This window comes from Terrapene carolina, unplaced genomic scaffold (assembly GCF_002925995.2).
Source record: "Terrapene carolina triunguis isolate 2854851 unplaced genomic scaffold, T_m_triunguis-2.0 Scaffold951, whole genome shotgun sequence".
Lineage (NCBI taxonomy): Eukaryota > Metazoa > Chordata > Testudines > Emydidae > Terrapene > Terrapene triunguis.
The window spans coordinates 1,547,941-1,560,756 of NW_020665302.1; the positions used below are offsets into that span (position 1 = coordinate 1,547,941).

General features: G+C 52.8%; 1 protein-coding gene across 1 annotated transcript in view; it reads left to right on the plus strand.

Moving 5' to 3' along the window:
- Positions 1–12,816, plus strand: part of OSBP2 (oxysterol binding protein 2) — a 417,386-nt gene that overhangs the window by 377,089 nt on the left and 27,481 nt on the right. Inside the window, exon 9 of the mRNA XM_026661193.2 lies at positions 7,723–7,968. Within this exon, the coding sequence (XP_026516978.1) occupies positions 7,723–7,968 (246 nt within the window). The remainder of the gene's footprint in view (positions 1–7,722; positions 7,969–12,816) is intronic.

A 12,816-nucleotide genomic window follows, 5' to 3' on the forward strand; every position in this document is an offset into this window, starting at 1 on the left:
TAAATAGACCCCAGCCTGACTCCAGACCACAATATCATCAGTGCAGTAGGTTCTTCCTGCTGGGCCCTGGCACAGGGACCTGCGGGATGCTGAGCAGTGTCCATGGGAGACACTAGGCTTTGGAGACTGGTGCTGACCCAGATAAAATCCTGCCCTTAGTGAAGCCCAGGAACCCATCCCCAAACTGCATCAGAAAAGGCGCTTTGCAGAGGAAAACCGCCTTGTACGGGTGGCTGATTCTGCATCTCCTGTTAGCCGGCCCTGTAAGCACCATTCCTGGGACACGGCCATGGTGCAACTCTGACCGGTCCCCATTTGAAGAGTGAGCACAGCCAGGCTCAGGAACATTACCATGGCGCTGGAGAGTTCCAGCAGCGAATGACGCTGTCAGGACGGAACTAACCCAGGCCCCGTTGTTCCAGTCAGGAGAGAGGCTGCACTGCAGCCATATAGCCAGAGTCCGGCTCTTACAGAACTCACTGACTCCTCCCCCAGGGTCAGAAGGACAAAGGGCCTGTTCTGGCAGCTGGGGCATTTTGTTGGGAAAACAACACCCGTTATCCCTCCTGGGGGCTGTGCCCTTATGCGGTCCACCAGCCTGTGTGGCACTAAGTGCTGGATCTCCGTCCTTTCCCACAGTGTTCTCCAGCGGTCCTGGGCAGCTCATTAGACTCTTCTGCAAGATCAATTTCAGGGGAAAGTGTGAAGTGTACAGGAATGTGCCTAGACCTAATGGAATTGTGCAAAAATACCAGCAGCTGCTGCGTCTGCAGTTCAGAGCAATTTATACCTTTCCTGTCAATCAGAACATCCCGGGAGTTACTAATGCAGTCAGGAATGTGAGAACAATATGCTCTACCTGCCCCAATAACGTCATCTGTCAGCCTGTGGGAATTAATTACAATAAACCCCAATGGGGCAAATTAATCCAGACAGCTTCCCAAAGTCGCTGTCCCCAGTAAACTGTACAATAACCCCTGTGCTGTAAACAAACCGATGGGACCTAACCGTGACCACAGCTGCCTGTCATCTCCCTCCATCAATGCACTCGGCATCCTCAGCACAAAGACCTGGTTCTGCGAGGCACTGAGCTCCCATTTGAAGTCTGGGGAGGGCTGCCCCAGTTACCTTCATTTGAGATATTTACTCTGAGAACAAAAAACTCTTGGGAAAGGCTGCAAGGGCCCGTTAGCAATCATCAAGGGCAATTTAGAGCCTGGATCTGTGTTGCGTTTGCTTCGAGTGCAATACAAATCAGCAGGAGGTTGCAATGGACTGATCTGGGTGCTGTGCATTAGCCCTGGTCTACACTATGGGATTAGGTCGATTTTAAAATGAATGCGTCCACACAACCAACCCTGTTCCGTCGACTTAAAGGGCTTTTAAAATCGACTTCTGTACTCCTCCCCGGCAAGGGGAGTAGCGCTAAAATCGACCTCGTTGGGCCGAATTTGGGGTAGTGCGGATGCAAATCGATGGTATTGGACTCTGGGAGCTATCCCAGAGTGCTCCACTGTGACCGCTCTGGACAGCACTTTGAATTCCGATGCATTAGCCAGGTACACAGGAAAAGCCCCGGGGACTTTTGAATTTCATTTCCTGTTTGGTCAGCGTGGCAAACTCAGCAGCACAGGTGACCATGCAGTCCCCCCAGAATCATAGAGCGTAGAATGTTTCTACACTCCCCCATCATCTCCGTCCCTGAGGTTATCACAGATTAGAAGGCCAAAAAACCGCACTCACGATGACATGTTTTCCGAGCTCATGCAGTCCTCCCGCACTGATAGGGCACAGCTTAATGCATGGAGACATTCAGTGGCAGAGGCCAGGAAAGAATTAAGCGAGCGCGAAGAGCGGAGGCAGGACGCGATGCTGAGGCTAATGGGGGAGCAAACAGACATGATGAAGTGTCTGTTGGAGCTGCAGGAAAGCCAACAAGAGCACAGACCCCCTTCCCCCCCCGCATCCACTGTATAACTGCCTACCCCTCTCCCCATGTTCCATAGCCTCCTCACACAGACGCCTAAGAATGCGGCGGGGGAGGCTCCGGGCACCCAGCCACTCCACTCCAGAGGATGGCCCAAGCAACAGAAGGCTGTCATTCAAACAGTTTGATTTTTAGTGTGGCTACAATAAGCAATGTCCTTGTCCTTCCCTCCTCCCCCACCCCACCCGGGCTACCTTGTCCGTTATCTCATTTTTTTTAATTAATAAAGAATGCATGGTTTCAAAGCAATAGTTACTTTATTTCGAAGGGGAGAGGGTGGTTGGCTTACAGGTAATTAAAATCAACAAAGGGGGCAGGTTTGCATCAAGGAGAAATACACACAACTGTCACACCGAAGCCTGGCCCGTCATGAAACTGGTTTTCAAAGCCTCTCTGATGCGCAGCACACCTTGCTGTGCTCTTCTAATTGCCCTGGTGTCTGGCTGCTCAAAGTCGGACACCAGACGATTTGCCTCAACCTCCCACACCACCATAAACGTCTCCCCCTTACTCTCACAGATATTATGGAGCACACAGCAAGCAGCAATAACAATAGGAATGTTGATTGCGCTGAGGTCTGACCTAGTCAGCAAATAGCGCCAGCGAGCTTTTAAACATCCAAAGGCACATTCCATCACCATTCTGCACTTGCTCAGCCTATAGTTGAACTGCTCCTTACTACTGTCCAGGCTTCATGAGCCATGGGAGCAAGGGGTAGGCTGGGGTAGGTGCGATCACGCGGTGCTGCCAGCTGGGAGAGCAGCCTGAGGCAGAAGCCTCCAGCTCGCATGATATTCCAGGCAGGACTGAATCTCCATGAGACAAAACTTAAAGAAGAGAATGACCTGGAGTCTCTGACTCCCATTCGGTGCTCTAAGAGGAGGATAGCCATGTCTGTCCAGTTGCCCCTGATCGACCTCACCGAGGTCTGCCAGGAGCACCCAGGAGACATACGATGGCTATCAGTCCTTCTGCACCATCTGCCGCGAATGCAAGGAGCTGCTGCTGTGTAGCACTGCAGTACCGCGTCTGCCAGCAGCACCCTGGAGACATACGGTAACGGCGAGCTGAGCGGGCCCCATGCTTGCCGTGGTATGGCATCTGCACAGGTAACCCAGGAAAAAAGGCGCGAAACGATTGTCTGCTGTTGCTTTCATGGAAGGAGGGGGGGGGGGCTGAGGACATGTACCCCAAACCACCCGCGACAATGTTTTTGCCCCATCGGGCATTGGGGGCTTAACCCAGAATTCCAATGGGCAGCGGAGACTGCGGGAACTGTGGGATAGCTACCCACAGTGCACCGCTCTGTAAGCCAATGCTAGCCATGGTAGTGAGGACGCACTCTGCCGACTTCATGCACTTAGTGTGGACATACGCAATCGACTGTATAAAATCAGTTTCTAAAAATCGACTTCTATAAAATCGACCTAATTTCGTAGTGTAGACATACCCTTAGTATCAGAGTCCTTTGTCATTCCCAAGTTAATAGCGCCAAAATAGTGAATGTGGGAAAAAATTCTTAATGTCTTAGATACACTTCAAAATATTTCCCGGGCTGGTTCTTCTGTTCCCTCGTCCCCGTTTGCTCCCTTAAGCACACTAGTGGCAGATGTAAGGAGCTTACTAGATCGTCCATTCCATAGAGCATTTTTCCTCCCTAAATCTCCTCCCTAAATGACATGAGATATTTGAAATCTTTCTGTGCAATTGAACAGGTCCCTGCTGATTTTCATTGAAAGTCGATATCTCTGCAGTCTCAAAATGGAATGTGCAATAAATCAGCTTTGGGAGTTTTGCATTTTTGGTGGATTAAACTTTATTCATCAGTGGGACAATTTCTGATCTCCCATTGAAAGAGCCCTGTTGATGGAGCAGCTGATGGGTTGGTTCTGGTACTGTGTGTTTGAATGGATCGGTTTGCCTGATTTTTCTTCCATGATTTCTCTCGAGGTGGTAGTGCTTTGCCTATTTTGTAAATGCCGTGTTGTAAATGTGCAAGGAAACCAACCCTTTCTACACAGCTGATTAACTCTTCCTTTAGCTTTCCACCACTTCTTCAAAGTTTTGCGGATGCTATAAGGTCCCTATTGCCTATATGCTAAATCTAAGGGACACTGACCAGATTTTAAGACGTGTGTACATAGAAACATAACTAGGGCTGGGGGGGAAGCAGTTTTCCCATCTCATGAAAATTTTTGAGATTTCAAACATTTTTCCCATCCCAAATCAGGACAAAAAGTCAAATCTTCTCAAAGACCATCTGACTGATTTGGGTCAATTGAAACTTTCGATTTTGACCACTCTTCTTTTTTTTTTACCCTGTTCACTATAAATGAAGTTAAATTTTTAAATGAAAAATTATTCTGAACAAAACCCCAAACTTTTTGTTTAGAAAATGTTGACACGGGACATCTTAACAATGTCAATACGTTTTGTCTGTGTTTTTCAAGTCAAAACTGACCCTTTCCCATTAACAGTTTCAGTGAATTGGCTTTTTTCTTTTTGTGAAAAACCATTTAGTCAAATTCCTGACCAGCTGTAATAATGCAGTGTAGTTGTAGATGTGTCAGTACCAGGATACTAGAGAGATAAGAGTGACCCGAAAAAGAGCTCTGTGTGGCTTGAAAGCTTGTCTCTCTCACCAACAAAAGTTGGTCCAGTAAAAGATCTTACCTTGCCCACCTTGTCTCAGATGTAATTATAACATTCCTTCAGCTTGGACAATGAAAACAGTCTGATTGGTTTCTCTTTTGCTTTTAGTTACTTTCATGTTCTGATTCTAGCTAGCACTAGCCCAGCGCTAATACTGCAGTGGACACTTTACTTAAATATACTTTTTTTTTTTAATCGGAAACACTTTTTAAAACTTCATGGTAACACTTCTTTTGGTCTTAGGTTTTCTTGAAGCTGTTTTTTTCCAGCATCTACTTTCAGGGGTAGACTTGCTCTGACAGTGTTGCTTTAAGAAAGAGGCCCACGATCAAATCTCTACAAATAGCGATTCCAGAATATTTCGCTGTGTGCTGGTGCTTGCATTTAGCAAGAGCATCGTCCTTCCAGTTTAGTGGGATAAGCAAAAGAAGGAATGAGTCTAGCTGCTCTGCAGGCATCAGCTGGCGTGGAGAGAGCTCTGGAGCTGGAGGAGGCGCTGGGCTGCGGATTTAATTGCTGGTTATTTATAGAAGCAGGGAGATGGAGGGGGGAGTAATTAGCTCTGCAACAAAAAGTTAGGTGTGTCCGTGTAGTCTCCCCTCTCCCCACATGCCTCGTGCTGCTGCAGGATGTCCAGCCGCGATCCCTTCTGCAGCATGGCATCAGGCTTGGGCTCCAGCTCTGCTATCTATCAAGCATGTGAGGCGGGAAGGGCGAGTGTGGAATTATTCAGGTTACCTGCAGAGGCAGTAGAGTCGTTATCCTGGCCTCAGCCCTGTGGTGAGACACCTGCACTCTGCTAGCTGCCACCATTGGGTCTGTGATGAATGATGCAAGCAGGACAGAAACAGAGCACGCAGCAGCAGCAGCATTTCCCTGCTCCCAGCCCCACCGTTACAGTAAGCAGATCTCTGGCTCGCCCCTTGTACCTCTTCCCTTTTCATGGCTCTGTTGGCTGTATCTCACACCTGAGATCTAGGCAGGGCAGAAAGCCCAGCTTAATCTCCGCCAGTATCTGGAATTCAGGGATGTCCGATCTCCGCCCCATTGTTATTTAAATCTTCTTGGAGAGAATCCTTTCAAAGCTATGGCTGTCTGCACTTTCTCAAAGCTCTCTGTTCTCTAGGCTGAAGATCTGCCCCAGTTCCAGCCGTCAGTGCAGCTACACGAGTGCAAACCTGTAGTGCAGACAGGCAAGCCCATATTGCACCCAGGCAGCTTAGCTCTGCTAGAAACCAGGGCAAGCTGCAGAGGTGCAAATCACGGCGTAGAGTCGTGGTTCTCAACTGGGGGTCCACGGACTGTGTCTAAGGGGTCCACGAAACACTTAGACTGAAAACTGACTGAACAGAATGCAACGCTATGTACAGACGATGGATTTCCAATGGGGTCCGCACCTCATTCGAAATTTCCAAAGGGGTCCGCAAATGGAAAAAGGTTGAAAAGCACAGGCCTAGAGCATCCTTGCCCGGGTGTGCTAGGAACTGCATTGCTACAGCTCCGCTGGTGGCAGTAATAGGAGCGAATGTGCAGTGCAGACAGTGCCCTGGAGAGGGACTCTTGCCTGGTGTTGGACAGGTCAGGTCGGTTCACCTCTAGCTTTGCACTAGGTAGGCTTGTACCTGGCTTTTCAAGCTGCCTTGTTCTCCGTCAGCCACTTGGCATCACGTCCCCTCTGTCCCCTGGCCCAGGAGTTGTGCACTCAGCCTGTGGACGCTCTGGAGTGTGCAGTCACACACCAGAACGAATGGGGAATTGGAGCGCTGCTTCCCTCCGATTTCGTGTGGCCCAGGAAGCAGCCGTTTTCCACCTTGCTATTCATAAAGCTGCAGGCCGAGCTGGGCTGGTGGCCTGTATGTGGGTGATCAGACTCAGGGTGCTGAGTGAGTCTGGCAGTGGCTGGAGGCCCCTGTCTCTGGTTCTTGAGTAACCCCATTGTGCTGACGGTTGGAGTGGTGCTGAGCGAGATGGGCCCGCCCTCGGCCGGGGAAAGGCTCCTTGAGGGCGGGTTGGAAATAGAAGGTAGGCGGTGGTGGAGGATGCCGGGCTCTGCTCTGCACAGAGTATGTTCCCTTTGCTGAACCGTTTCACGTCCGAGGATTGGTGTTGGTATTGACACAGATCATTTCGCCTGAGTGCTCTGAAGAGGGGATGTTTTAGTGGTCTCCGTGCTCCTGGCAGGTGCGGGATTGCTGGCCCTGAAGAATGAATTCCCCTGTTCTCCCCCCAGAGACAGACACACACTTCGCTGCTAATGTGCCTCGGCCCAGACCTGGAGGGACGCCCCCAGTCAGGTCTCGGGCTGGCCTGGGTGACTGGTGCCAGCTCTAGCTCTCGAGGTGAAGGTGTGTCTGTGCACGCGACGCAGGATGCAGCTGGGAGCTGTCAGTCCGTGCTGGTCTCCAGGTCACGCTGTTCCCGGCTGATCCTGGCCACGCTAGTCGAAGCCCCCCGGCCCCGGTGATGTGATGCAGAGCGTAGGAGCCAGGCATGAACCGCCCTCTTCACCTTAACACTGGAGTTAAACTGAGAGGGCAGCGTGGGCAACTCGCTGTGTGTGAGCAGATCCAGCCTCCCCCCGCAGGCACGCCCCCTTCACTCCATCCCACCTGGCAGTAGTCCCCGCCCGCCTGGCCATTCCTTGGTAGCACCCGCCACACACACTGCCCCGTTGTTTTAAATGAGGTTTCCTGCAGCTCCCGCCTGGAGGGGGATGAGAAAATCCAGGCTAAGGAGGGGAAGAGACTAGAGTGAAGCACAAGGAGCGGAGCTGGGGTTGCAGTGAGCTCTGCTCTGGCGAATTAGAGCGTTCCCTTCCTCTCCAGATCTCTGTTCAGGACACAGTCACCTCGGAGAGGCTGAGGGCTCAGCAGTGGAAGCCAGAGAGTCCGAGGTTACCATGGAAGTTAGGTGTGAGGGAGAGCAGTGTGTACGGGGATGGCTGTGCAGTGCAACACGGTGGGAACGCAGCTAGGCCATACTGTCTACATGGAGATCACTGTCTGCCAGTGTCTTTGCTGGAAGCCCATTGCTCACCCATTAGTGCACGTGTCTAACTCTCTATTCCCCCCCGCCTGCATTAGGTAAACTTCAACGAGCCGCTTTCCATGCTGCAGAGGCTGACCGAGGACCTGGAATACCACGAGCTGCTGGACAAAGCCGTGAAGTGCGAGAGCTCCACAGAGCAGATGTGTTTCGTTGCTGCATTTTCAGTGTCTTCCTACTCGACGACTGTGCACCGCACTGCAAAGCCGTTCAACCCCCTGCTGGGGGAAACCTACGAACTTGACCGGCTAGATGAGCTTGGCTTCCGATCGCTCTGCGAGCAGGTATGGGCAGGGCTGCGGGAAAGGGGCTCTTCATGTCAGTCTTTCAGAAGCACTGTCGCATTCTTCGAAGAGCGATTCCCTGGGGCTCCCCCGGTCCACACTGGTCCTGCTTCCATTGCAGTCAAGGGGCCCAGCAGTGGATCCTACACAAGTAACTCTTGCAGAAGGCAGAAGCAAAATGTGCATTCCCCAGGGTAACAGGGTGGAAATGATGGGGAGACCAGGGGGAGGTGGGAGCTGGGAGCCTCTCCGAACATATCAAATCTAGAATGAAACTATCGCAGTTTTAACTAGCTGGACATAGGTACCAAATTGCCAGCCCTGGGTCTGGGATGAGCTTGCACATGGAGCTTTGCAGCTAAATTCTCCACAGATGTGTTGTCTCTGTTGACAGTCATGCTTAATCTGTAGGCGCAAACGTGAACAGGTTTTGTGTTTCCATTGTGGAGGGGATTGTTCAGAACCTAACGTCAGGATACGTTGAGTTAAATCTGGTTCGGGGCGATAGTTCCCGTATGTAGAACGTCAAATGCGTGAGATCCCCACTGTATAAACCTGGCTGCGACTCCACCCTTTGCTCCCGGGGTCTGACGGGAGCTGCCATTGGCTCCCTTGGAGCAGGCACAGGGCTGGTCACAGGGATCTGCAGGGGACAGAACTGGATACCCGGGGGAAGTCAAGGAGGGGGCTCGTGCAGTGACACCCCCAGGAGGTTAAAGGGAGCCCAGGAGTTTCCCTGGCACCACCAGCTGGGCTTCCAAAGGCTGCCCAGCCGAGCTATTGGGCAGGTGGGGGTGTGATGTTCAGTCATGCCCACAGGGTGTCTGGATATGGGGAAGGGAGCGGGAGGATAGTGACAGATCATAGTGAAAGCCAGGGAGCGTTTGGGGGAAGGCCAGAAGCTCAGCTTTGGCCATGCAAAGCTTGAGTGAGCAGCGAGACACCCAAGACGGAGGTGTCAGCCAGACAGGCCAGGAAGCGGGATTGGATGGATGGTGACAGATCAGGTGTGCCGAGCCAATCAGGCTAGAGATGGTAATTGGAGTGCGAGAGCATGAGGTCACTCAGGAAGAGGGTGTAAAGCGAGAAAAGGAGGGCAAGGTCAGGGCCCTGTGGGACCCTCGGAGCGTGGGAGAGAGGAGGAGAAGGACCCACCAGTAGAGATGCTGAAGCAGCAGGAGAGGATGGAGTGCGTGGGACACACTTTGTTAATTGAAACTGAAAGAAGAAGACGCCTTGTGGAGCCAAAATTGTCCCCAATGACAGGAAATTAAGAAAACAGCAAGGAGATGGTCATCCCATGGAATCTTGGCTAGAAGGTCGCTGTCCCCCAGGCGGGGGGGGGGGTCTCTGGTTTCTCTCCTTGAGGTCCTCGAGGTGCCAGCCGCACGGTGCCAAAGCCAGTCTTGTGAGAGTCCTGCTGTAATTGTCTGTGTGCCGGGATGGGCGGCGATGCCCTGCGCGTGGAGGATGTTGTCTTCTCAGCCTGTGGCAGGATCGATGACTCGGTCAGGGGTGGTCACTGTGGGAAGTGATGTTGATTCCAGTGGGGAGTAAAGAGCCATGGCAAGGAATGGCCTCCTGTGAGAGACAAGAGCGAAGCACGGGAGTCCTCAAACGCCCCTTCCCCTCTGCATTCGTTCAGCATCCCAGGAGCGCTGCCCCAGAATGCTTAGGGGCTCAGTCGCCTAGTGGGTTCGTGCTCCAGCTGTGTAGCTCTAGAGCCCTGTATTCCAATCCTAACTGGCTACAGGCCAGCAATAAAACAAGCCAGATGGAGTCACAGCAGCGATTAGCCCATCGGCCTCCAGGACGGGGTTTCATCTGTGACGTTTGAGCAGAATGGGAAATAGCAGTGAGGGCGAAACACTGCTACCGTAGCATAAACTGCTGCCTTTGCAATGTCACGGAGAGGCATATTTGACAAGTCGGTTCCTCTCTGCTCTGAGTGTCTCTGCAGAGGTGGATGGGGCTCGGTAGCTTTCTTTGTCTTTGTCTTGGAATGAAAAGGTTTCATTGCATGGCCCTAACACAAACGAAGATGCTCGAGCTTCCCAGTGTATCCAAGGCTTGCCTGGCGAGCAGAAGGTCTTAATTAAAACCTGGTGAGCTTAATTAGCCGAGATCTGTAAAGAAAATTGACTCGTGACAAGTGACTATTCAATACTTTTGGCTGCTCCATCCCATCCTCCTGGTGGATAGATTTACAGGGCCATTTATTTTCCTTCCCCCATATGTAGACAATGGTGTTGACATGGTGATTTATGTTATCCAGAAGGTTTAATTGCCATCTTGGAAAACAAGGTCCCATGGAGCAAGAGAACTGTTTGATCTTTGTCTAGATCAGCGTTTCTCAAATGCAGCCACCATGGTCGCATGTGACCACCAGTGGATTTTTTTTTTGCAGCCACGACAGCCTCCAAATCATGGGCGGAGACGGGGGGGGGGGGGAAAGCAGCCCCCCTCCCTGCAGCACCCAGCTGTTGCTCCTGAATACCTGCTACCAAGAGTAGCGAGAGACGCTGCCTTGGGGTTTGTGCTGGCGCCGCCAGCAGGGATCGGTGCCCTGCACTGCACCACCTCCTCGGAGCTCTGGGCAGCGCCTCTGGAGACAGGTGGGGCCGGTGTGTGCGGTGCCGGAGTTGGCTCTTGTCAGTGGAGGCGGCTGCAGCGTTTGGTCACCGGGGCTGTCCCTGGGCAGCTCCATCCTGGCTGGGGCCCGGGGAGCCTGGAACTTTGCAGGCAGCCGGTGAGTTCCCAACCCACCTTCCCTGGAGCAGGCTCTCGATGAAGGGCTGAGGGAGGCAGGGACAGAGACACAGGATTTGTCAGAGCAGCCACCAGCAGGAACCCCTGGTCTAGATTATGAAACCTTGAACAAAACACAAATATCTGCATGTGACACACAGCCCATCCCCCTGCAAAGGCAGGACACGGCTCCCTGATTGACGTATCTGATAGGACACCGACCCTGGCAGTCTTCTGGAGCTAATGCTCTGGTATTAAACTCTTGCTTCCTTCTACACTAGACATTTCCCTTAAGATTTAAACTGGTCTTGATGTCAAAATGTTTCTGAAACGCCTTTGCGATGCAGTGTGAGAAGCAGCAGGCCAGCGGCTGGCGCTGCGTGGCGAAAGCATTGTGTGTTACATCAAGGGGAACAGTCTAGTACCCGTCTCCTTGACAGACGACCCCTAGGTAGAGCCCTGTGGGCTTGCCTGGTCTCACTTACAGCAGCAACTAAGAGGCTCCACTCACTCGCCACCATTCCAGCTTCGACGTGCTCTGACGGGGCAGGAAGGCGCCCGCTGCAGGGATGAGCCTGGGCACAAGTCACCTTCTCTGGTGACAGGCCACTCACTCATCGTGGGCTCCACCTCCTGAGAGCCAAAGGCCTGGAAAGGCCCCTCAAGTGCGTGGTACTGATTAATGAGAGAGCACCAGCAGCACCCCTCAGCCTGGGGCCTGCGACCCTTCAGCACCACGCCAAGCACCTACCACCTGGGAGTCATGTTCCTGGGTACCCAGCACTTGGGTATCGGCAGTCTCGCGATCGAGTGGTTTCACTGTGAGCCCAGTACTGGAGGCACCTCTCCTGGAGAGGCTGAGGGTGGCGAAATCTAAGCCACCAGTTACTGAACCATCGATACAGCTAGTCAAGGAGGTGTCTCTGGTACCGACCCCTTCCCCGGAGTCCAGGCATCTGAGTAGAATGGTCCATCCTTGGAGGGAATCTCCTTGTCCCCATCCAGACAGAGCAGGGGGACCTCCCCCACCCCTTGCTGTGCTCTGGGAGGCAGAGCTGCAGCCACTCCAAGCCTGTTTAGGGCTTTGAGTGAGAGCCAGGCGTTCCCATTGAGCTGACACCAGTGCGGAGCGGAGGGCCCTGGTGTGACGGCCAGCACTGCTGTGTTCTGCGCTAGCCGAGCGTGCTCCACTCCAGATCGCTTCTTGCCGCTGCAGGTTAGGTCCCCATTGCCTAGGAAAAGGCGGCCACAGCCAAGGAAAGTGCACGTGTTTGTGTGCCCAGTGACAATTGGAGGGCAAAGACCCACGTTTGCAGTGAGGCAACCACTCATCCAATGCTTCTCTTCGTCATTCAGCATTGCCCCCTTCCTCCCTGGATGGAGCCTGAGCCAGCCACTTTTCAGCTAGGACCCTATTCTGTGTAGCCCCTAGGACAGCAGGGAAACAGCACTCTCCCTGCTTCCCGAGGAGTGTACGGCTGGGTGTTCAGTGTGCTGCTAAACGCTGTTGCTCAGAGCATCTTCTGATCCCTCCTGGCACCTGACACGTGCGGTGGAAGGAGCTGTGTGACGGGACCGGGCCCTGCTGGAACATGGAGAGCCTTTGGGGTAGAGGAGCAGGCGTCCATCCCAACCCTGGGAGAATTCTGCCACAGGAAGGAACAAAGCTAGCTTAGGGTGGCTCCACCCACCCCCACCATCTCCCAGGGAGAGGTCATCAGACCCTTGCGATACGGGGTGTTGAGGGCCTCCAGTCGGTCTGAGATCACTGGTATGGGCATTCAACCATGTCCTGAGATCACCCATCGCTTAAACCAGCGCCGTCTCCAGGCAAGATCCAGCTCCGAGGCCTGGCGGGAGGAGAAGGAGATTCCAGAGGCAGTAGGAAGCTGCTGGAGGTGACCGTAAACACCTTCTCAGTGTCCTTTCCCGTGAAGGGGAGGCTGGGGAGGAGCAGCGATTTGTGAGGCTTGTGCAGAAAGATGCTGATTTCAAGCGGCATTGCCAGGGGCCTGGCTAACAGGGCTGCAAGTTATCAAAGCTCATTCTCGTTGTGATGGGTAGTTTTGAAGTCCACTCTCCAGCACTGATGGGCAGGCT